Source organism: Lithobates pipiens, unplaced genomic scaffold (assembly GCF_037356315.1).
Source record: "Lithobates pipiens isolate NorthernLeopardFrog02 unplaced genomic scaffold, aLitPip1_a1.2 Scaffold_18, whole genome shotgun sequence".
Lineage (NCBI taxonomy): Eukaryota > Metazoa > Chordata > Amphibia > Anura > Ranidae > Lithobates > Lithobates pipiens.
This window is the reverse complement of record NW_027507758.1, coordinates 325,244,223-325,267,284: the sequence shown is the minus strand read 5'-3', so window position 1 is coordinate 325,267,284 and position 23,062 is coordinate 325,244,223. Positions and strand designations below refer to the sequence as shown.

The 23,062-nt window shown below is 41.6% G+C and overlaps 1 protein-coding gene across 1 annotated transcript in view; it reads left to right on the top strand.

Annotated features, from left to right (window-relative positions):
* NT5E (5'-nucleotidase ecto) overlaps positions 1-16,748 on the top strand; it is a 156,537-nt gene extending 139,789 nt beyond the window's left edge. The window contains exons 6-9 of the mRNA XM_077487305.1: positions 5,042-5,150; positions 10,694-10,843; positions 13,243-13,443; positions 16,360-16,748. Coding sequence (XP_077343431.1) covers positions 5,042-5,150; positions 10,694-10,843; positions 13,243-13,443; positions 16,360-16,541 — 642 coding nt within the window. The 3' untranslated portion in view covers positions 16,542-16,748. The remainder of the gene's footprint in view (positions 1-5,041; positions 5,151-10,693; positions 10,844-13,242; positions 13,444-16,359) is intronic.
* Positions 16,749-23,062: the final 6,314 nt, after the last annotated feature.

Below are 23,062 nucleotides of genomic sequence, written 5' to 3'. Positions count from 1 at the left end.
GATCACCTTTATTTAGTAACTTCGGTTCATTGGAGTATTACCTGAAGATGCAGTATCAAAATGATCTGATCCATGTGCCTAACTCAATAGGATAACAGTTCAGTATGTATTCTTCATAGCAGAACTGGTCGTGATAGACCAACGTGAGTGTTCTGCTCCTGCTATAGACCTCCTGTAGTAGAGTTTGGCTTAATGTATCCCTCATTAATATCAAAAGGCACCCAATGGTGTCGGAGTGGATTATGGTTTCAGACATCAGATAGGACACCTGATATTTACAGAATGGGTATATTCTAGTGTTTACCAAACTCCTTTCTGCTTAATTTTAATGCATTTGCAGTCAGGGGTATATAAAGTATATAGTCTGTGTATATATAAAGCACTTTCACAGCTGACATGCCAGCATTCAGATGTGAAGGAAGTCATAAGGTTGGTGTGCTTGGGGACATACCTGCCCAGCTTCTAAGCCCAGGGAATAACCTTCCTTTATTCTACTACCCTTAAGTGGGCTTTCCTTTATCCATCACTATAAAAAAGGAATAAATTATACATTTAAGGGAACCCCTGCAAGGTTGGTCTATCAAGGAGTCCTTTTTTAAATCATTCTCCTGAACAGAGTTATGTTTAAGCCAAATCCTCTTTGTTGATCAACGTTGTATCCTCATTCCACAGAGCAAGTCTTTGGTCCTTTTAGTGGTCGTAAGACGTATTACAGACATGTTAGGCCACAATTGCTAGATGTTTGATACAGTCAAACTGTGCTAATCTACTATTTTCACAGGTTTCTGGTTCCAGCTTTAACTCCACTCCACATAGATCCTGCATCCAAAACGGAGAAGGCTGGGACATTGGTGGAGCAAACCTGCTGATCAGCCTCCTGATCCAGCTAAGATACCTTCATCAGTCATAATGAAGTGGAGGTAAAACATGCTGCAGAACCTGGCATTTGGCAGGAAGATCTGGCAGCCAGTAGTCCCACCCTAAGGTAGGCCTGCAGATTACTTGATTATCCTTGTGTTGCCGTCCTGGAAGGTGAGGTGAGAAAATCGACAGTTGCTTACCAATAACTGTTTCTACGACACCTTCCAGGACAGCAGGCCTACTTCCTGCCCTGTTAAGGGTGGAGGAAAATGTATACAATAGGTGGTAAATGCCTAAGTGCCTAAAGACCCCTTGTGATTCGGTTGGGAGAATTACTTTACAACAACTGAAGGACAAGGGGTAAGGTGGGGCCTTTTAAACAGCTGTGAACTGATTGCGTTTCCTGTAGGGAGGAGCCTCTCATCTCTCATGTGTTGCCATCCTGGATTTCGTAGAAACACAGTTATCGGTAAGTAACCATCGTTTTTTTCCTGCCTGGAGCAAAGGAGCCTAGGACAGCAAAAAAAATCCTCTGTCCATTAGGCCTAATGGTATGCTAGGAATTCTCAACAAAGTATCAGCAATTTTTTATTTTATTTTTTGGACACAGTGGAGATGGATTACAACTCTGATATTTTTGTTGCAAATTCCTCGCATACTGTTTAGGCCTCCTTCACACAGGACAATTTTTTACTGCCCAAGACTCCTTTTGCTTGTGACCTGGGATCCCAAAAGGTTCCCTTAATTTGTAGGCATTTCCTTACTTTGTTTTGGTGAAGGTAAATGCCCCCAAATAATAGCAGAAAAAAAGCTGACGGGTTATACCCCTCCCTTATTCTATCCAAAATGGGGGAAAAAAAGTTTTGCCTATAGTTCTACTTTAACTCAAAATCAAAGGTAAAATTGTCATGAGAAAGGTTACATTAGACCAGGATTACAACATATATCATAGTTTAACTCTAAACCCAAAACTAGATGACGTTTTTTTTTTTTTTTCCCCTATTTTTAAATTGTAAAAATTATCTGAACCGGGTATATTTGTATAAAAATTAAAGAAAACAATTTAGTCATTGTGGTGGTTTGAAAAAATGTAAAAGAAACATTTTATGGAACTAACCATTGCAGTCCTCCATTTCACAAAATGCTAGTTTCATTTCTATTTTTTAAATGTCTTTTTTTTTTTTTATTGAGTTAATTGCAAATTTACTTACAAAAGCACATAATCTGGATCACCTAGATCCCCTATACCAAAACATTAATAGAGGTTGAGAGAAACCTTACTTTCCTATAGTTTGTAGATCAGTATAATTTATGTCTTGCTACCTATTCAGGCAAAACATTTATACTTGGGTGACCATTACTTCACTTGGGCAGAAATCTACCCAAAAGCACAACAAACCGGACATTAGAAACAAACAAAACAAAATGCTAGTTTAATTTCAGTGTGATTCAAATTAAACTATTAACTATCAAAGAAAAGCACAACAATTAAATGCTAGTTTCATTTCAGTGTGTTTCAAATTAAACTATTAACTATCAAAGAAAAGCACAACAATTAAACTATAGAAATAAAGCAAATTATAAAATAGTCCTGTTCAAAAAGTTTTCATACCTTTTTAGTTCTTAATGGGGTATGTATTGTCCTATTTAGCATCAAAGACAACCTTGTAGTCTTTTGTTAGTCGTACATGGCGTTAAGGTCAGAATTGCTTTAGCTACTCTTTTCCTGCTGCAGCCACTGGTTGACTTGGCCTTATGTTTCGGACCATTGTAAAAAAAAAAAAAACAATATGTAATAGCCAACTGCCTGGAAGTCCCGTCCTTATTTGTAGCATTTAGTATCTCTAGGCATCCTAACCTCTAGGGCCGCACTACTTTCATGGAACTTATTTATCCTTCCTACTTCAAGCCACACTTTTTCAAGTCCTCGTCTTCTACTGTTTTCCTGTTCCTTTGCTCGCTTCCTTTTTCCTTCTATGCTCTGCTTTCCCATTTCCTCAGACCATAAGTGGTACTTCTACGGTTATACTTTCTATTTATAAAAGACCTGCTACTGTTTTGTTGGCCCACAATTATTGTAGCTAAAGGAAAATAAGCTAATAGCCACAATCATCCTTTTCTACCCCTTAACATACATCTCTATATACTTTTAAACAGTGATTGTTCGACACCTATGCTGAAATGTTGATACCAATTCTTAGATGTTTGTTTACTGTGATGCTGAAATTATGTGATATCTCCTTCTTATTATTGTACCACTATTTTTATCGGTTTCTGATTCTCAACTTTTATTCTGCTGAAAATCAATAAACAAATTTGACAAGAGAAAAATCCAGCAGCATGTTATGCACAGTTTCCGGACTCATGAATGCAACAGTTCCGCCAATATTTTCTGATAATATGCGGTAATAATTGCCATGAAATTTTGACTAAAAGCTCTGTGCCACTGTAGCTCTCCCCCCCCCCCCCCCTCCAAAACAGCAGAGAGCCACCTCTATGCTTCATGGTAGGGATTGTGTGCGCCTCTTTGTAGGCCTTGTTGACTCCTCTCCAAACATAGGGGGAGATTTACTAAAATGGTGCAGCTATGCATAGTAACCAATCTGCTAATAAACTCATCTTGTTGACTTAAGCTTTGACAATAAAACCTAGAAGATAATTGGATACTATACACAGCTGCACCAGTTTTCATAAACTTATGAGCACAACTGTATATATAAATATATGTATAAATAACTGAAGCTATGTAACATTTACTGTATGTTTTTTGGTATGATATACCTACAGTATATTGTAAAGTGAACATGCTTCACTGGTAGTGATAAACCATATGTGACACCCAGGAACAGTCCAAGCAGACATATATCCTGTACTTTTATTCACCAAGTAAACAAACCGTTTCAGTACAGAAGGGCTTTGTACAGCAAATCCATAGGATAAAACCAACAAAACATCAAAACTAAAATTTCAGTTCCCAATTTAAAAGGGCGACCCTAATTGGTTCTCTAAAACATATGTCAAGACTTTTTTTTTGGATGCTCAGGGCTCTCTCTGCTGTGGGAGCATGCTGCTGGGTAAAAAGGCTGACTGCTGACAGAACACTAGTAAAAGGTCCGTGCACAGCTGAGACCAATTAAAGCGAAATTCCAGTGATTTTCACGTTTATTAAAAGTCACGTTTATTAAAAGTCAGCAGCTATAAAAAGTGTAGCTGCTTGCTTTTTAACAGCCATTTACCTGTCCGATCCAGTGGTACACTCTCCCCCGTGTCCTACCTCGGCAGTGCCGGCATCTTTACTGTGGGCATCTGGCTGTGACAGCTTGTGGCTCCACAGCCTGGTGTACAATGCACATGCACGAGCAGCACTGCACTCTGTGACTGGTCCTGAAGTCTTCGGGGGCCTGTTGTGTCCCAGAAGACTTCAGGAGAGAGGGGGGAAGGAGAACTCCAGCTTCCGATCGCCTAAGGCAACCAGAATGGAAGTTGGAGCGAGTACCTGTCAAAATTGGGTATCCGCCCCCTCCTCCCGAAAAGCTCAGTTTCACAAACGGGAGGAAGCCTTAAAGCGGAACTTTCCCTTTTGGGTGGAGCTCCACTTTAATGATGTTTGGCTACCAGGTAAGGCTTGGTTCACATCTGTGTGGGGGGTTCCACACCTGTTCCGTAGTCGCAACCACCTGCACAGAAAAACATGCTGGATGCCTGGGAGTGCCATTAATCCGAAATGACACGCTGCATGCAATGTAAATCACATCTGCACTAGGAACCCGTGCAGGCTGCGATTTTTCAAATGATTAGGGAACTTTTACTTGCATTTCAGATGGCACAACAGCCTACTCAAATGAATGTGCTGCCATACCTATGCAAAACACGGCTTGCAAAGCCGCATATGTGTGAACCGAGCCCAAGCTGTGTACCTGTGAAAGAAAAAGCTTTTCCCACCCAAAGCTTTATAAAGCCTCCAGGATTCAAGACCCCAAACATAACTTAAGATTCTGAGAGAACTACAAGTTTGTTTTCTTTAAATCAGTCATTAACCCTGGAGCACCATGTTCACAATCCTGCCAGTCAGCCAGTACCACACAACATGTGTAAATAGTAAAATGCAGTGCATAGTTTTTGTAAATAATATGCCAAAGAAATAATGTAATTATACAATAACTAACTTTTATAACCTCAGATTTCCAATAATATTCGAAATCCAGATGAAATGTATTGGAACCATGTTTCACTCTGCATTATAAATGGTGGTGGAATTAGATCATCAATTGATGAAAGATCAAGTAATGGTATGTATTTCCACACATTAGATCTTGTTCTGGAAATTGTGTCTCGTGTTAAAGATTGTGTTTGCCATCAATGAAAGCAGACATCTCAACTTTAAATGGATCCTATAAGCTGGCTAAATAAATATATTTGAAATGTAAACCACAAAGAATCACAGATGTTATCTTGTGGACACACTATTTGTATTAAGTACTATGCAATTTAGGATAAGCAGATGTTTAAGGGTTGTTGTGGTTATAGACATGTTGAAAGATAACCGTGCACAATAACAAGAGTTTTCCATAATTGGAAACACATCACCCCTAGAGAAGCCCCACAGGCCTGATCCATGCCTAATCCTTCTGAGCAATGGCTGAATTATGCCAAGATCAGGCCATATTTGACCAACAGTAGGTGATATATTGACTTTTTGGAATGCTGATGGAAAAAGGGAACAAGCTATGGCTGGATAACTAGAGGGTTTCAAAAACATTTAAAGTCAGATGATATGCTGGTGGGGTTTGTTTGTGTTTTTTTTTTCTCCTTCCGCAGGCTGTGCAGAAAAGGGGTGCTTCTTGTCTTTGCCTTCCCAGGCTTATACCTGGACTGTCATACCAAATTACCTATCAAACTAAATCTAAAGCCATTGACCTGTTAGCTGACCTAGACATATCTGATAGGTTTATTAAGGACCAGCAGTCCAACACAGCCCCCCCCTCCCCCCCCCCATACAGCTACTGTATGTTATATGCAAGAATCGGTGCTGGTATTCCTCTGCTATGTCAATATTAGTCCATGTGTCCAACATGGGAGTCGCATATAACCTTCCAATTACTCGTGCAATCTCCTGGGTACTTGAGGTTTAGTTTTGGACTTCAGTTTAGTGTTTGGACAAAGGTCCCAACTTGGTTTTTGGGCCCATTTTTAAAGTCGCCTGTTGGATGTGGCAGGTAAGTTGCTTATTACACCCCTCTCCGCCTAATTTCAGTGCTTTTGGGCACCAAAGGTTTTAAGGGGCCAAATACAAATCAGCACTGGGATACTGTTGTGAAAAGGTGGGCTGGCATTACTGTATTGGGGGTGCCCATATGCTTGCAACCCTGTTGCTTTAAGAATACTGCTACATATTCTATCTTCTCTGAAGAGGAGTAATTGTATTAGTAAAAACCTATTTAAAAGGATAAAACTGACAGTCCAGCAGATTAATGCAGATATCTTCTACCAATGAAGCAGGCCTCAACAAATCAATTTTCTGCTTGAATCAAGTTCTGGTTGAAAAAAGAAACTTCCATTGTGTTCAAGCAGTAGACAAAAAAAAAAAAAAACTATAAACCTGCACCCACAGATCCCAAAGCCCACACCTGATCCTGGGGAAAGCACAAATAAAAACATGACAAGGCATAGTTCAGTGTGTTCCAATAGGCTTACTTTCTCCCCCTAATGCAACCAGATAATCTTTAGACCAACAGTAAATTCAGTTCAGTTAATAGTTTCTCACTGCTGAGGTCCTTTAATAATGTAGCGCAAGAAACGGGGAGCTGCTAAACTTCCAAAAGCTCAGAATGTATTTATTCATATCATTAGATACAAGGAAAATCCACCTGCTCCTTTTATGCATTTCACTCCACCTGAAGCTTAGTCATATTCATCTATGACCAAAGTGTATTTTACTTTGTTTGTTTTGTTTTTTTGGAAGCTGGGCAGCTCCCTTTTCTGTTTTTGTTGGCGGAGCACAGACTGCTTTGGAGCCTACTGTAAATCCTCTAGTCCAGTGGTTGTCAACCCTGTCCTCAAGTACCCCCAACAGGCCATATTTGCAGGTTATCCTTTATCTTGCACAGGTGCTTTAAATCGGAGTCAGTGGCTTGGTATTTTGGACACCTATTTTATCTAAGAGAAATTCCCAAAACATGACCTGTTGGGGGTACTAGAGGACAGGGTTGAGAACCACTGCTCTAGTCGGTGGAGCAGGAGTGTGAGTCTTGTAGCCATGTATTTGCCCTTCTCTACGTTCTTTTCAGATCCACATCTTGTATTATCCAATTAAACATCATGTTTATGCAGTATAATTTTTCAGGATTGTATACATAATAATAATCATTTTACTTTTATTAAAATACTTGAAAAATGATGTGGGGAATTTTAAGTGATCAGAAGAAATGTTTTATGTGGAGGAATAAAAAAGGACATAAGTGTTTAAATTACCCATCCAAATATCTTTTTGGTGTTTCCTGTTGAGATCAAATACAGTTATATTTTCTGTGCTGCTCGTTTCTCAGACATTTTTCGTAGAAGAGTTAGTCATATTTATAATAAATTTATTTCCTGACCATGTCTTGGAAATGTTAACTTATTATTCCAACAAGTCACCTACTTTAACAAACAAGCCAATGCTCTTGGCATCATACTTTCCATCCCTGATGAGTTTTCAGCTGTGTAAATGTGTTTGTATGGCACCTCTAAAGAACTATTTATAAAGATTTGTTTCTTTTACAGCTTTCTAACTGTTCCAACTGCTTAAAGCATTCTGGGTAGTAGAAAAATATTTATTGGCTAGTTATTTAAAAATGAAAACATGCATGCTGGGTAGTAAGGGCTGCTTTTTACAGAGGGAACTTGAGACTAGCCCCACTGAAGCACAGAAATAGATATGCAATCAGACATACTAGCAATCTCCATTTTCATAGTCTTAAAGTGCTTCTAAAGCCTAAATATCTTTTACCCCAACACATTTGCTGTATTAAGGTAACATTTTTTTTAGGTATATCATCCCCAACCCTTCCCCACTTTAGACTTACCAGTCAAATATTGTGGCGGGGGCGAAGGAGGTGGGGCCGAGCCGTGCTGCCTGTGTCTATAGACACAATGCGTTTTGGGATTGAACCTGCAGGTGTTTGACAATAGGAAGAGGAGCCAAGAGCACTGGTGGGGAACCCCAGAAGAGGATCAGGGCCGCTCTGCACAGTTCTATTTGGTGCAGTGCGAAAGTGCACTGCACTGAACTGCACAGGAATGTGCAGAGTGATGTACAAAGCGATTGTAAGGCCCCTTTCACACTTGTGCAACTTGTCCTGTGACTTGCGACTGCAAAGTCCCATGACAAGTCGTACCCCATGATTTCCAATAAGTACCATTCATATCTATGCATCTTCAAGTCGCAGCAAACTTCAAAGTAGTCCCTGCACTACTTCGGTCTGACTTTTTTGCGACTTGAGGTACAGAGACCTCAAGATTGCACAGGCATTGCTTCAAGTCATGGCAAAAATCGCAGCAAAAACACATGACTTTCAAGTGTGAAAGGAGCTTAAAAAGTATTTTTCAAAAAACAAACCTGTTATATTTACCTGCTCCGTGCAGTGCTTTTGCACAGGGCAGCCTGGATCCTCCTCTTCACAAGTCCCTCTTCGCTGCTTCTGGCCCCTCCCTCTTGTCGAGTGCCCCTACAGCAAGCAGCTTGCTATGGGAGCACCCATGTGGAGCTGTAGCTCCTTGTGTCCATTCAGACACCAGAGCTGCCGTTCAGCCCCACCCTCTCTCATGATTGGCTAACTGACTTTGAGAGCCGCGGGAACCATTGATGCTGCTGTTGTGTCTCAGCCAATCAGGAGGAGAGTCCCGGATGGCAGAGAGACTCATGGACATTGCTGGACAAAGATGAAGCTCAATTAAGTATTAAGGGGTGCTGGGGTGGCTGCTACACACAGAAGGCTTTTTATATTAATGCATAGAATGCATCAAGGTTAAACTGCCTTTACAACCACTTTAATTGTCTAATCTAGCTGAAGGGAGAAGATGGATGGGTGTGTGTTTTAGAATTTTTGGGATTCTTTAAATGATTGAATTATGAGTTGGTACCTATTTTGTTTTTATTTGTATGTATTTTTTTGAATTCTTGTTCCAAACAAAACTTCCTCTTGGTTTTAAATTCTGTGGTGAAGGATTAGAAACTGTTCTGGTGCTGTCATCGTTACCATTCAGATGCCTTTTTAAGTTAGTAGAACTTAAATTTCTGTCTGTGTCTTCATATATTAAAACCCATAAATAAAACCCATATTCCTAAGTTCTTGTCTTACAGTCACTTGGGCAAAAGTAAGTGGAGGTCTTACCAGCGGGGTCACAGAATGCAGTGAATACCAAACTGCTCTTTTAACTCTCACCCAACCAACCAGCCAAAAAATAAAAAAGCTGCTGGTTGTGGGCACCTACATCTAGATAGCCCACCTTTCCTGGGGGATTTTATACCACTCTCTCTCACCACTTCTTCTCTGCTGCATTCCGGCTTTCAGCTGGTTATTGGAGCTTAGGCTCGTTTTGAGCCTAATCATTGGCTGCCCATGCTCCCTCATACCCAGAAGTCCCACCCTGTTAGAAAGGGATTTGGCAGTATGAGAAGGTGGCCTGGAAGTGTGGCTTAATACTTTTAAAGGCCAGGGGGGAGTATTGGGACATCTGCAGACACTTTCACTTTGCCCAAGTGACAGTGACTATTTAGGCTTCATGCACACGGTTGCCTTTGGTCTTCTAGCATACAATACAACTGTATTTTATCTGACTGTAATGACAAGTGCAGCATATGGCTGCTGTAAGTCATCCTGTGTGAATCAATGGCAGGTTTAGACTGCATCTGCTAAACAACCAATTGGGCCATGTGTGTGAGGCATACATATGGGCAGTTTGGCCCTTTTAGTCCCTGTTCATACCAGTGCGCTGTGCGATATTGCATGTGATTCACACTGTAGTGGAAAGCACATGCGATGTCTGTAGGATGCAATTTCAGCCAAACTCGCACACGACTTTTTTTTTTTTTTTGTCCGCACCAGAATCCGAGCCAAATCCTGACCAAAAATGACATTTCGCCCTTGCGATATGCGACCTGATTTGAGGGTGTCATTAACTTTCTATTGACGCTCCCAGCAGTTTGCATAGTGCTGTGTGAACAGCCTTGCAATGCGGGAACCCGTAGTGGATTCACAGGTTACCTGCATTACACTAGTGTGAACCGAGCATTCGCATCAAATCCAGGCTAGTTTTTGGCACCAAGGAGGCACAGGTGCAGCATCCAATTTTATAACAGTCTGAAATATGTGGTGGCTGGACATGGCTGGTTGCTGCACTGAGCGGCCGTATGCCCCTGAACGCATGTCCCTAAACACGGGTACTGTTCGGTATGGTGTCCAGCCACTGCGTATTTCAGCCTGTTGTGGATTTTGAAAGGCTGAATGTAGCAGGGCTGTACTAATACCTCTTGAGCACCCCACAATGATGATGGTGATGGCCTCAACCACCTGTGTGCATGTAACCTTAACGTATTCTTATATTTGGCACTAAATATTCAGTGTTGGGACATGGTATAAAATACCAAACATTGACATTTATTTCTGTAACTTATGAGAAGTGATTAAGTGGAGACCTATGGGTTTCAGTTACAATGGTAGCAGTTTTCTGCACTTACTATCATGCTGCAAGGCTTCACCCAGATTTCTTCCTTCATTTGAGCTAAAAATTCAGAACTAAGAACCACATCAATAATTACTTACAAAATATAAAAATTTTATTTGCTTGACAGGTAGCATAACTACTGAAGACTTGCTATCAGTGTTACCTTTTGGAGGTACGTTCGATCTGATTGAAGTTAAAGGGTCCACCCTAAAAAATGCGTTTGAGCACAGTGTACACCGCTATGGCGCTAGTACTGGAGAGTTCCTGCAAGTGGGTGGTATGTTGATTTTCTCACATTTACATCAATGTATAGATCTATAAGTAAAATATTGAAAATCCAATTTAATGTTACTTTGATTTAGTTTTTCACTTGTTTTGATGTTCATAAATTAAAAACTTCTAGTGTGCTAAATTGTATGGAATATGGGGCACACTTACATTAACCAGTTAAGGAACTCCCTATAGCAGATTTACTGTACTTTATAGAAATGTTATTCTGCACTCCTGTCTAGGGGGCAAGTGCATCTTCTGCTTTGATTACTCACAGCAGACGCCAAACTGCGGGTGCTGGGCACTAGACGTCCACCATCAGATAGACACAGAATGGAGCTCTGCCTATGTAAACAAGGCAGATCTGCGTTCCGACAGGGGAAAGGAATGGATTTTGTGTCCCTGCAAAGCAGGGGAAAAAAACGATCCCTTCCTTGAATATAAGCAGCACACGTAGTACAGTAAAACACTGGCTAGACCAGGGGTCTCACATTAGTGGCCCCTCCAGCTGTTGCAGAACTACAAGTCCCATCATGCCTCTGCCTGAGGAAGTTATACTTGTAACTGTCAGCCTTGTAATGCTTCATGGGATTTGTAGTTTCGCAACAGCTGGAGGGCCACCAGTTTTAGATCCCTGGGCTAGACAGTTAACCCTTTTATCACCTTAGATGTTAAACCCCTTCCCCAGCCATAGTCATTAGTACAGGGACAGTGCATATGTTTAGCACTTATTACTGTATTAGTGCCACTGGTTCCCACAAAGTGTCAAAGGTGTCAGTGTCCAAAAAATAAAAATTAATATAAATTCCAGCATATATACCATAGATTGTAGACACTATAACTTTTGTGCACACCAACCAATATACACTTATTGGGATTTTATTTTACCAAAAATCTATAGCAGAATACATATTGGCCTAAATTTATGAAGACATTTTTTTTTCTTTATTGAATATGCTTTATAGCAGAAAATATAGCAGAAAAAAAAATATATATTGTTTTTTTTTTTGTTGTCTGTCTGTCTGTCTTTTTTTTTTTTTTTTTTTTTTTTTTTTTAATTTGTTAATTTTTTTTTCTTGCGCAAAAAAATAGAAATCACAGGGGTGATCAAATACCACCAAAAAGCTCTATTTATGGGGGGAAAAAAATTTATAAATTTTGAGTAATCTGCGCAATTGTCAAAGTAACGCAAAAAAAGGCCTGGTCCTGAAGGGGGTATAGCTTCCGGAGGTCAGGTGGCTAAAGGGAATCCTTTTTAACTGTATATTGGATATGAACAGTAAATTGACACCAATGGTCAGAACACATGCAGGGCTGCAAATATAGACATATTGGCAATGTCTTCTAATAGGCTTAGTGGGGATAGACAGCTTCTATGTAGGGATGAAGTGCATTGTCTTTTTTACTTCTGTGTATGTAAATGAAATGGGGAAACATGCCAAAAAAAGTCCACCCTCTTCAAGTGCATGCTTGTATTTTAATATAATTATTTTTTAGGGGGCTGTTACTGATTAAAATTTTCAATTAATCGACTAATTTTGATTAATTATAACGCACATACAGATCCAACTACTTTTAGCAAATCTCCTTGCATTGCAACTCTTCATTAGTGAGTGGTAAATGTGGTATACACTATATACAATCACCTGACACTAGTTAGTTTCCACAATCCATGACCTAACTTCACAGTTCACACAAATACATTTTAAATTCAAACTGTAGCACTGACGTAAGTATTTTTTTTTCCACAGTAGCATGACAATCCCTCTCACATTATGACATGGACCCCTGTGCAAACAGGTGGTCATGCAAGCGGGTATCAAAAGGGTTAATACGGACCATAAACTTCTCTTGCGTCTCCTTAGATCTCAGCAAGGACACCAGGTCACGGGTAGAAAGAAAAGATCTAAGTGCTCACCGCTTAAGTATAAGATTTAATTTTTGTGTTCAAACACAAACTACTCACATAAAGATGATAAAAACACAGCATGTAAAGCCGACAATTGTGTTCGTTCCGTAGGGTAGCAGCGGGTGACATCATGCGTAGCTCCTCCCCCGTACGCGTTCTGTTCAATCAGAACTTCAGTGTCACCGTACTCCTCCCCCTTCCCTTCAGAGCCACTTGGGGAAGGGGGGTCTCCGACGGAACTCCTTGAAGACCCAGAAGCCGGCGGAGAGTTGAGTACAAGTAAAAGAATTTTGATTGATCAAAAAAATTAATCGAGGAATTAATCTTTAATTTCCACAGCCCTATTATTTTTCAAAACCTTATAATATTATAATATATAATATATAAACCTTAATGTAAAAACCTTATAATATAAAACCTTAATATTCTGTTTTTAGATTCTAAGTATGGTAATTTCTCTATTGGCACATATATATGACTGTTTCTTTCTTTTGTAGGATTTAGAGTGGTGTATAATATAAATGCAGTATCTGGGCAGAGAGTCGTCAAACTAGAGGCTATGTGCACTAAATGCAGAGTACCCAGATATGTTCCAGTGGAAGAGGACCAAGTTTATAAAGTTGTTCTTCCAGCCTTCCTCGCGGAGGGGGGAGATGGCTTTAGTATGTTAAAAAATGAAAGCCTGAGGCATGACAGTGGTAAGTTTTAACACTGAAATATGACGCACTCATGTAATTGAAACTTCTTTATCTGCAAGTGCACTTTGGATGGGAGCAAATTCTGCTGCATATCACAGTAATTGTATACGTCCAAGCCTTGTATATTTACAGTACATTGAAGGAGAGTTAAAGTGGTTGTAAACCCTTACAAACCACTTTGACCTACAGGTAAGCCTAGATTAAGGCTTACCTGTAGGTCCAAGAAATATCTCCTAAACCTATACGATTTAGGAGATATTTGCCCGAAGACAGGCACCGCTGATATTTGCCCGTGCAGGCGCACTGAGCTCGGCATTTCCAACAACGGAGCTGCCGCGCGTGTCGGCTCCCGTGCGCATGCGCGGGAGTGACGTCATCACGGCTCCGCCGAATGACAGCGGCGGAGCTGCGAGACCCCACCGAAAAGATGGATGCGCCGGACTACAGGGGACAGCGGTGACATCGCTGGCTCCTGTGTCAGGTAAGTGACACATAATGGGCTACTATGCGATGCATAGTAGTCCATTATGCTTTGCCTTTGCAGGGAATGAAAGAGGAAGTAAACCCATTAGGGTTTACTTCCTCTTTAAGTGGAACCTTTTTAAAACCAGAACCCTTGCCCTTTCTTAAAAAAAAAAAAAGACAGAAAATTTAAGCAATACAATTATAAAATGTATATGTTTATATATGTTAAAAGGCATTCCGTGTACTCCGATATAAAAAAAAAGGACCGCGTATACAGGGAAGAAGGCAATATGGGGATTTAGGCAGATTTCTGTTTTCTGTTCATCTTATAAAATTCCCTGGTAACCATGTGCACACTATATGAAATCCGTGTGTCTTGTAACATGTCTATGCTGCAGTATTACAGTACACAAGAACAAAAACCTAATACTTGTCATGCATACCATGAGGATTGTGTTCAGCAGTTTTTGCCCACTCTTTGATGAAAAATGTTCAGTATTGCTCATTCAGGCTGCAAATTTGGGCGAATATAAAATTGTTAGAATTGGCAGTTTCTTAAAGGGATCATGTAGTGGATTTATACCAAATTTCTTATGTTTAGTAAGGTGGTTATATAATATTGCATAGGAATATGCAATAGATAAAACTTTGGGCCCCCTTTAAAAAAAAATGTCTCCCTAAGTGCCTGTTCACACCATATCCATTGAGATGTGTTTTTCTGCATACCGCATGTATGGTATGAACAGTGCACATGGAAAACCAGGGCCAGCGTCAGCATTAAGCGGGACAGGCAGCCACCTAGGGTGCCAGGATGAAGGGGGGTGGTAAAATCCTTGCTGACACAATCACCTTGCATCGCTGGCTGCTATCGCACACCCTCACTACACTGCTTGTCCAATCCAATACTCCGCTTACCATTTGTGCCCACCCAGCCCCACCCACACTCCATGCCATTCATTGTACTGTGCTGTGAGAGGAGTTCTGTGGGCAGCTGGGTGGCACTTTTCAAACAAAAGCTGTCACAGCCCTGTGGGAGACCAGCCTGAATGGGAGAGCATAATTTGCAAGTGAGACCCCCCAGAATGCCCCCCTTTCTGTTCCCACCCCTTTGGGCTATATGCACCTTCTTCCCTCCTCCCTTCTCTCTCTCCCCTCCCCCCTAGGCTAGGGCCTGTCTGTGTACTGTCTTAGCCTTTCTGTGTATATACGTCCTAGCCTGCCTGTGTTATATACGTCATAGCCTGTCCATATACCTGCGGACCACAGCTGGCGTGAGGAGGTGAGCCAGTGCCGCCACTATTTGTCTTCAGGCCAAGTCCAGAGGTGCAGGTGCGGGCCACAGCAGAAGAAATAGTGGAGAGGCACCGCATACATCTCCCCTGCCACCTTCACCATATACATGGGCAGGGAAAAGGGGGTGGAGTCAAGGGGGGAACCAAGAGGGCAACAAAATTAGCTTCCGCCTAGGGCAGTGATGGCGAACCTTGGCACCCCAGATGTTTTGGAACTACATTTCCCATGATGCTCAGCTACACTGCAGAGTGCAGGAGCATCATGGGAAATGTAGTTCCAAAACATCTGGAGTGCCAAGGTTCGCCATCACTGGCCTAGGGTGTCAAAAATCTTTGTACCATCCCTGAGGAGAACAGATGTTTTCTGTGCCCTATTAACACTATTCGTTTGCAGGGGTGTGCAGAAACGCAGCCCAATGAACATGGTGTGTACAAGCCTTTATGCTTGCTATAGTCCTTTGATTACAGAGCTCAATAGCTGAAGCTGAAATGTACACACAAGTGAATTATTCAAACCAGTTACTCACCCCTCTCACTTTGCTTTGTCCAAGGTTTCAATCAGAGAATGTTTTAAAGAAAACAACTAATCATGTTTAAGATCAGTAAAAACATTTTTTTATCTCTTTCATTCAGTAGTACTCTAGGAATCCTTTATCATAATTTCTTTATTAAACAAAAATGGTGAAGCTGTGCTGATTTCTATCAACCATGTGCAAGCAAAAATACATTATTATTTTTTCCTTGCATGTGATTGGGTATTCTTTCCAAAGTGAGCATTCACTAAGTGAAGGGAAAGTTCTCTTGCAAAGAGACTAGCCTATTTGTCTTTAGTAAATCAACCCCAATTTATGTTGCTGTTAAACTGCATTAAAATTAAAAGGCAAGTTAAACATTGTGAACTGTGGAAAAAAAAAAAATATATAGCTTCCTTTTTAGGGTTAACACAGATAGGCTGCCTTTGAAGAGTCTGTCATTTTACTTTGCCTTTACCCTTTAAACATGAAGGGAAAATATACCAATGAACTGGTGCCTTTTTATTTATATTTTATTGGGTATAAATTCGAACAGCAGTCGTAATTGAGGTCATCATTTAAGAGCCGATAGCTTAATATGTACACATGCTCACTTTGGTTGTTGCTTTTTTTTCTTTTCTCCCCAGGCGATCTTGATGTAGCAGTTGTTGGAAATTACATTCATAAAATGGTACGGGTTTACCCTGCTGTGGAAGGAAGGATCCTGTTTACCACTGAAGACTGCCAGTCATCGGCACATTTTATTCGTATGAACTATTCACTGGTTTACATCACAGCTCTTCTGGTGTCGCTACAACGATTATTCTAAACAATAGTGATTTATTTTTTTATTTTTTTTATCGCAAAATAATGAATACACAATATTCTAGTGAATCAACATAGTAAAATCAAGCCATCAAATGTATTTTTATCCACTTAAAGGCACAAGGTAAACTTGCTGGCACAGAGGTCACTTGCAAGATGTCATTGACTCATAATTGTGGTGTGAAGATAAGTAAAGATTGTAATAACTTTATGAACCTGATTTTCATCATTCAGTGCATTGCTACAGTATTACAAAGCTACAACATAAACCATTATATCCTAAATTGAAATATAACCTCAAAATAAGCAGCTGCCTGGATAGAGGAGAACCCAGGACTTGCTGGTTGGATTTCCCATGTTATTCCAAGAACATCCCATACAGAAGACAAAATATTCCAGATTAGGCAGTAATTGCTAATTTGCTTTCTGGGACAGAGAAAATAAAAATAAATATAGTTGTAATGGAGATGGAAAAGGATAAAAGCAATTTAGCAGTATGCAATTTTTTTCCTTTTTTTTTTTTTTAACTTTTGTTCATTATTGAAAGTTGTCAAGTTGTCGTTAAATGTTTACAGTAACACTTGCTATACATGAATTACAGGAGCCTTCAAACTATGGCTCTCCAGTTGTTCAGGAACTACGATCCTCATCTTATCTGCGAATGTCAGAGTTTTACAATGCCTCATAGGATGTGTAGTTGTGCAACAGTTGGAGGGCCATAGTTTGAAGGTTTCTTGTTCAACACTACAATCACATCTGGGTTTTTTTTTTGTATGAAATCTCATGTAAGAAACTGGCGGTTGGATCAATAAATTATAATTTTTGTTAAAAAAAAAAAAGTGGTAAAATGGAAGTCAGTCCTGGTGTAAAATCCTATTGAATTCAACCACATCAAGTTTTATTTGTTGTGCAGATTGTTATTTTTGTTGAAAATATTGTTTTGGATGCTTGAATTGATTGATTACCCATTTCATTTTAGGCTGACCACATGGTATAAGTGAGAACACATGTTCCTCGCTTGGCACGACTGTAGCTCCTTACTCTTAAAATGTATCTGTAGCCAAAACATTTGTAGTTTTTGAACAAAGTAGGAAAGCCCATGTGAATTTTTTTCTTATTATTGGCAATTGTCACTGGGCTAACTAAAAAGGGTAAATCTTTCAAGCAGGGACACTGATGGCAATAAAAAAAATTGACACGGGTTTTAGATATTTATCGCTCCTCCTACAGCGATCTAAAAGGTACAACAATTTTGATAGATGTGCTTTATCAACCATGGAACCAATTAATTGATTGATTGGATTTAAAGTATACATGATAATTGTGAATAAGTTTCATTCCAAGCCCACCCCTTTCAAATAATGGGTTTGAATGCCATTTGAGTAATCTATTGATTTTTGATGTGATCCACGTCAAGTAGACAGATTCTGCCCCATCCACATACATAGAAATTTTTATCTATAGAAATCGAAAAATTCTCTGCCACATGGAAAGATGCAAAAGTTAGACCTGGTCCTTGAACTAGCCTCACAGCTGCTGTTCCTGCTCCATGAACACTGAAGATTTTCTTATTTCAAAGGGATGTGTGTCCACAATCCACAAGCAGGGGGATTGGGGATGAAGGTATAAATATACATCCAATAATGTAAATATGTGAGTGCCTATAGGTCAGAGCAGCTGGCACGCAGAGTGACTCCGCAAACCCTGGGAATATGTCTAAATAAATAAAGTGCAGCACTTGTAATGAAAACAATATAGAATCAATCAATACTCTGTATACATCAAAACATGATGTCCATAAAAATCCAGTCCAAGTCAACCAATAAAGATCATTCACACAATAAATAATTGAGTCTACATGCAAATACACCTTTCTGTGATGTATGTGAATAAAACCATGTAGATTTCCATGAGGTACATGATGATCATGCCCATCTAAATTCACCCAGCATTATTTGGTCTCCCAGGTCTCCACACAGTCCGTATCAGCATCACAGTACTGTTTAGAACACTGCAATAAACAATTGCACTACGCTGAGCCATAGGAGCTGTATATAGGTGCCCATTTATGTAATCGAGATGAGCTGCGATTCTGATGATCACAGCCCATCCCACATTATTGGTTTATGAAACCGAGATGATTGGGGGAGAACATGATCTCCGCACACAGAGAATCTGACAAAAACAGCCAGTTTATGAAGGTGCGATCCCGACACCTCACTGGCAATCTGTCAGAATTCTCCCTCCCAGATTCTCCAGCCAAGAGCACAGAGAATCTCCGAAGAACCGAAGAGGAAGGAGGACGATTATTGACTTCCTTCTTTCTTGATCAGACCCCCCCATAACCGTAAACATGTCCCCCTGCCATGTTTATGTAGATATGTGTGTGTGTGTATATACAGTATCTCACAAAAGTGAGTACACCGCTCACATTTTTGTAAATATCTTTTCATGTGACAGCACTGAAGAAATGACACGTTGCCTCAATGTAAAGTAGTGAGTGTACAGCTTGTATACCAGTATACATTTTCTGTCCCCTCAAAAAAATTTGACACACAGCTATTAATGTCTAAACCGCTGGTAACAAAGGTGCGTACACCCCTAAGTGAAAATGTCCAAATTGGGCCCAATTACCGTATATACTCGAGTATAGGCCGACCCGAATATAAGCCGAGGCCCCCAATTTACCCCCAAAAAACTGGAAAACTTATTGACTCGTGTATAAGCCGAGGGTGAGACATGGCTGTCCATCCCTGTGTGTCCGTCCATCCCTGTGTGTGTGTCCGTCCATCCATCCCTGTGTGTGTGTCCATCCATCCATCCATCCATCCATCCCTGTGTGTGTGTCCGTCCATCCATCCCTGTGTGTGTATCCATCCATCCATCCATCCCTGTGTGTGTGTGTGTGTGTGTGTGTGTGTGTGTATTCATCCATCCATCCATCCCTGTGTGTGTGTGTGTGTGTGTATCCATCCATCCATCCATCCATCCCTGTGTGTGTGTGTGTGTGTGTATCCATCCATCCATCCCTGTGTGTGTGTGTGTGTGTGTGTGTATCCATCCATCCATCCATCCATCCCTGTGTGTGTGTGTGTGTGTGTGTGTGTGTGTGTGTGTGTGTGTGTCCGTGCAGCCTTGTGTGTGTGTCCAGCCTACCTGTGTCCCAAGCCTCCGTCCCGAGCCGCCGTCGTCCCGAGCCGCCGTCGTCCCGAGCCTCCTCTGTCCCGAGCCTCCTCTGTCCCGTGCCTCCTCTGTCCCGTGCCTCCTCTGTCCCGTGCCTCCTCTGTCCCGTGCCTCCTCTGTCCCGTGCCTCCTCTGTCCCGTGCCTCCTCTGTCCCGTGCCTCCTCTGTCCCGTGCCTCCTCCGTCCCGTGCCTCCTCCGTCCCGTGTCGTGCCGATGGATCGCCGCTCTTCTCGGCGGCCATTCTACAATTCAAAAGCCGCGCCTCCGTCCTCCGCCTGTGATAGGCGGAACACTCAATTTCCCAGCAGCCTGTGTTCCGCCTATCACGGACATCCTCTCATACTCGTCCGTAGTATGAGAATGAACGGATGTCCGTGATAGGCGGAACACTGACTGCTGGGAAATTCAGTGTTCCGCCTATCACAGGCGGAGGCGGAGAAGGAGGCGCGGCTTTTGAATTTTAATGTCCGCAGTCTGTCTGCTCGATACGCTGATCGAGCAGTCAGACAGCGGTGACTCGAGTATAAGCCGAGGGGGCACTTTCAGCCTCAAAAAAGAGGCTGAAAATCTCGGCTTATACTCGAGTATATACGGTAACCATTTTCTCTCCCAGTGTCATGTGACTTGTTAATTTTACAAAGTCTCAGGTGTGTTAAATTTGGTGTTATCGCTCTCTCACTCTCTCATACTGGTCACTGGAAGTTGTTCAACATGGCACTTCATGGCAAAGAACTCTCTGAGGATCTGAAAAAAGAATTGTTGCTCTACATAAAGATGGCCTAGGCCAGTGATGGCGAACCTTGGCACCACAGAAGTTTTGGAACTACATTTACCATGATGCTCAAGTACACTGCAGAGTGGATGAGCATAAAGGGAAACGTAGTTCCAAAACATCTGGGGTGCCACGGTTCACCATCACTGGCCTAGGCTATGAGAAGATTGCCAAGACCCTGAAACTGAGCTGCAGCATGGTGCTCAAGGCCATACTGTGGTTTAGCAGGACAGGTTCCACTCAAAGCAGGCCTCAAAAAAGTTGAGTGCGTGGGATCGGCATCATATCCAGAGGTTGTCTTTGGGAAATAGACTTATAAGTGCTGCCAGCATTGCTGCAGATGTTAGAGGTGGGGGGTTAGCCTGTCAGTGCTCAGACCATATGCCGCACATTGCATCAAATTGGTCTGCATGGCTGTCATCCCAGAAGGAAGCTTCTTCTAAAGATGATGCACAAAAAAGCCTACAAACAGTTTGCTGAAGACAAGCAAACTAAGGACATGGATTACTGGAACCATGTCCTGTGGTCTGATGAAACCAAGATAAACTTATTTGGTTCAGATGGTGTCAATCATGTGTGGCGGCAACCAGGTCAGGAGTATAAAGACAAGTGTGTCTTGCCTACAGTCAAGCATGGTGGTGGGAGTGTCATTGTCTGGGGCTGCATGAGTGCTGCCGGCACTGGGAAGCTACATTTTATTGAGGGAACCATGAATACCAACATGTACTATGATGTACTAAAGCAGAGCATGATCCCCTCCCTTCAGAGACTGGGCCGCAGGGCAGTATTCCAACAGGACGACCCCAAACGCTCCTCCGAGACGACCACTGCCTTGCTAAAGAAGCTGAGGGTAAAGGTGATGGACTGGCCAAGCATGTCTCCAGACCTAAACCCTGAGCATCTGTGGGGCATCCTCAAACAGAAGGTGGAGGAGCGTAAGGTCTCTGACATCCACCAGCTCCGTGTTGTCAACATGGAGGAGTGGAAGAGGACTCTAGTGGCAACCTGTGAAGCTCTGGTGAACTCCATGCCCAAGAGGGTTAAGGCAGTGCTGGAGAATAATGGTGTCCTCACAAAATATTGACACTTTGGGCCCAATTTGGACATTTTCACTTAGGGGTGTACTCACTTTTGTTGCCAGTGGTTTAGACATTAAAGGCTGTATGTTGAGTTATTTTGAGGGGACAGCAAATATACACTGTTATACAAGCTGTATACTCAGTACTTTAGAAAGCGTAATTTCTTCAGTGTTGTCACATGAAAAGATATAATAAAATATTTACAAAAAATGTGAGCGTGTACTCACTTTTGTGAGATACTGCATGCTTGGCCAGTCTATCACCTGTACCCTGTATGTATGTATGTGTGTGTGTATGTATGTGTAGGGGGGCTTATTATTTTATTAACATGAGGTGGGTGGTCTCCTCTGAGAATGCCTGTGTACTCAGCAGCTATGTCTTGGGAGAATACAGTAACAGGAGGCGTTCTCCACAGTTTGAAGTGTTTGTAGATCACTTCAGTCCTTAAAATTAAGTTATTTTCCACTGCTTGATAAACTGAACACCATAGTGTTGTATTTATTACATCCACAAAAATAATTCACATAAAAAAACTGCAGCATGCATACTGTATGAACAAAAACAATTGACCAAAACATACTAAAGCAGCCACCAAACTGATAAAACCAGCGGCGTGACATCAGCATGTAGGCCCCACCCAACTAATTTCATGCACAAGCACGTCCTCAGGCAGAACCCCTGAGGACGTGTTTGTGCACGAAACTTGTTGGGTGGGGCCTACGTGCTTGCGTCACGCTGTTGGTTCCATTTATCGGTTCAGCGGCTGCTTGAGTACGTTTTGGCCAAATGTATGCTGTAGCTTTTTTATGTGAATTATTTTCGTGGATGCAATAGATACTACACTGTATATGGCTCCTTTGGCTCCATGTGGTGAACTTGTTTATTGCAGTGTTGAAAGCGGTAATGTGCTGCTGGAACGGACTGGGTGGAGACCTGGGAGACAAAATTATGCTAGGAGAATTTAGATGGGCATGATCATCATGTACCTCTGGTGGGTGCCCGCGGACTTTCACAATGGGGCGGAGTGCTGACAGAACGCTAAAAAAAAGTCCTGCTAGCAGCATCTTTGGAGCAGCAAAGGAGGGGTGCATACACCGCTGCTCCTGCCCATTTTGTAATCAGTGGGGCAGCGCATCTATACTGCCAGCATAGCACTACTGCAGCAGTGCTTTGTGGTGGTTTTAACCAGTTCGCGGCTGGTTTTTAACCTTTTCTCGGCCGCAAGTGGAGGATAAAAGCACCCCACTAGCGGCTGAATAGCATTGCAAAATTGATGGTAAAGCACCGCTAAAAATAGCACTTTACCACCGATGCACCCACTGCCCCAGTGTGAAAGGGGCCTCTCCTATTAACCAGTTTCTACACTTGGACTGGTGTCAAAATGCTGGGTGGGCAGCTGATATATTGCTGGGCACAGCTCTGCTGGACATGAAGATATATATTTTGCTCCAGCTATGTATGCACAAATTACTGCAGAGCAAGCACTGGGC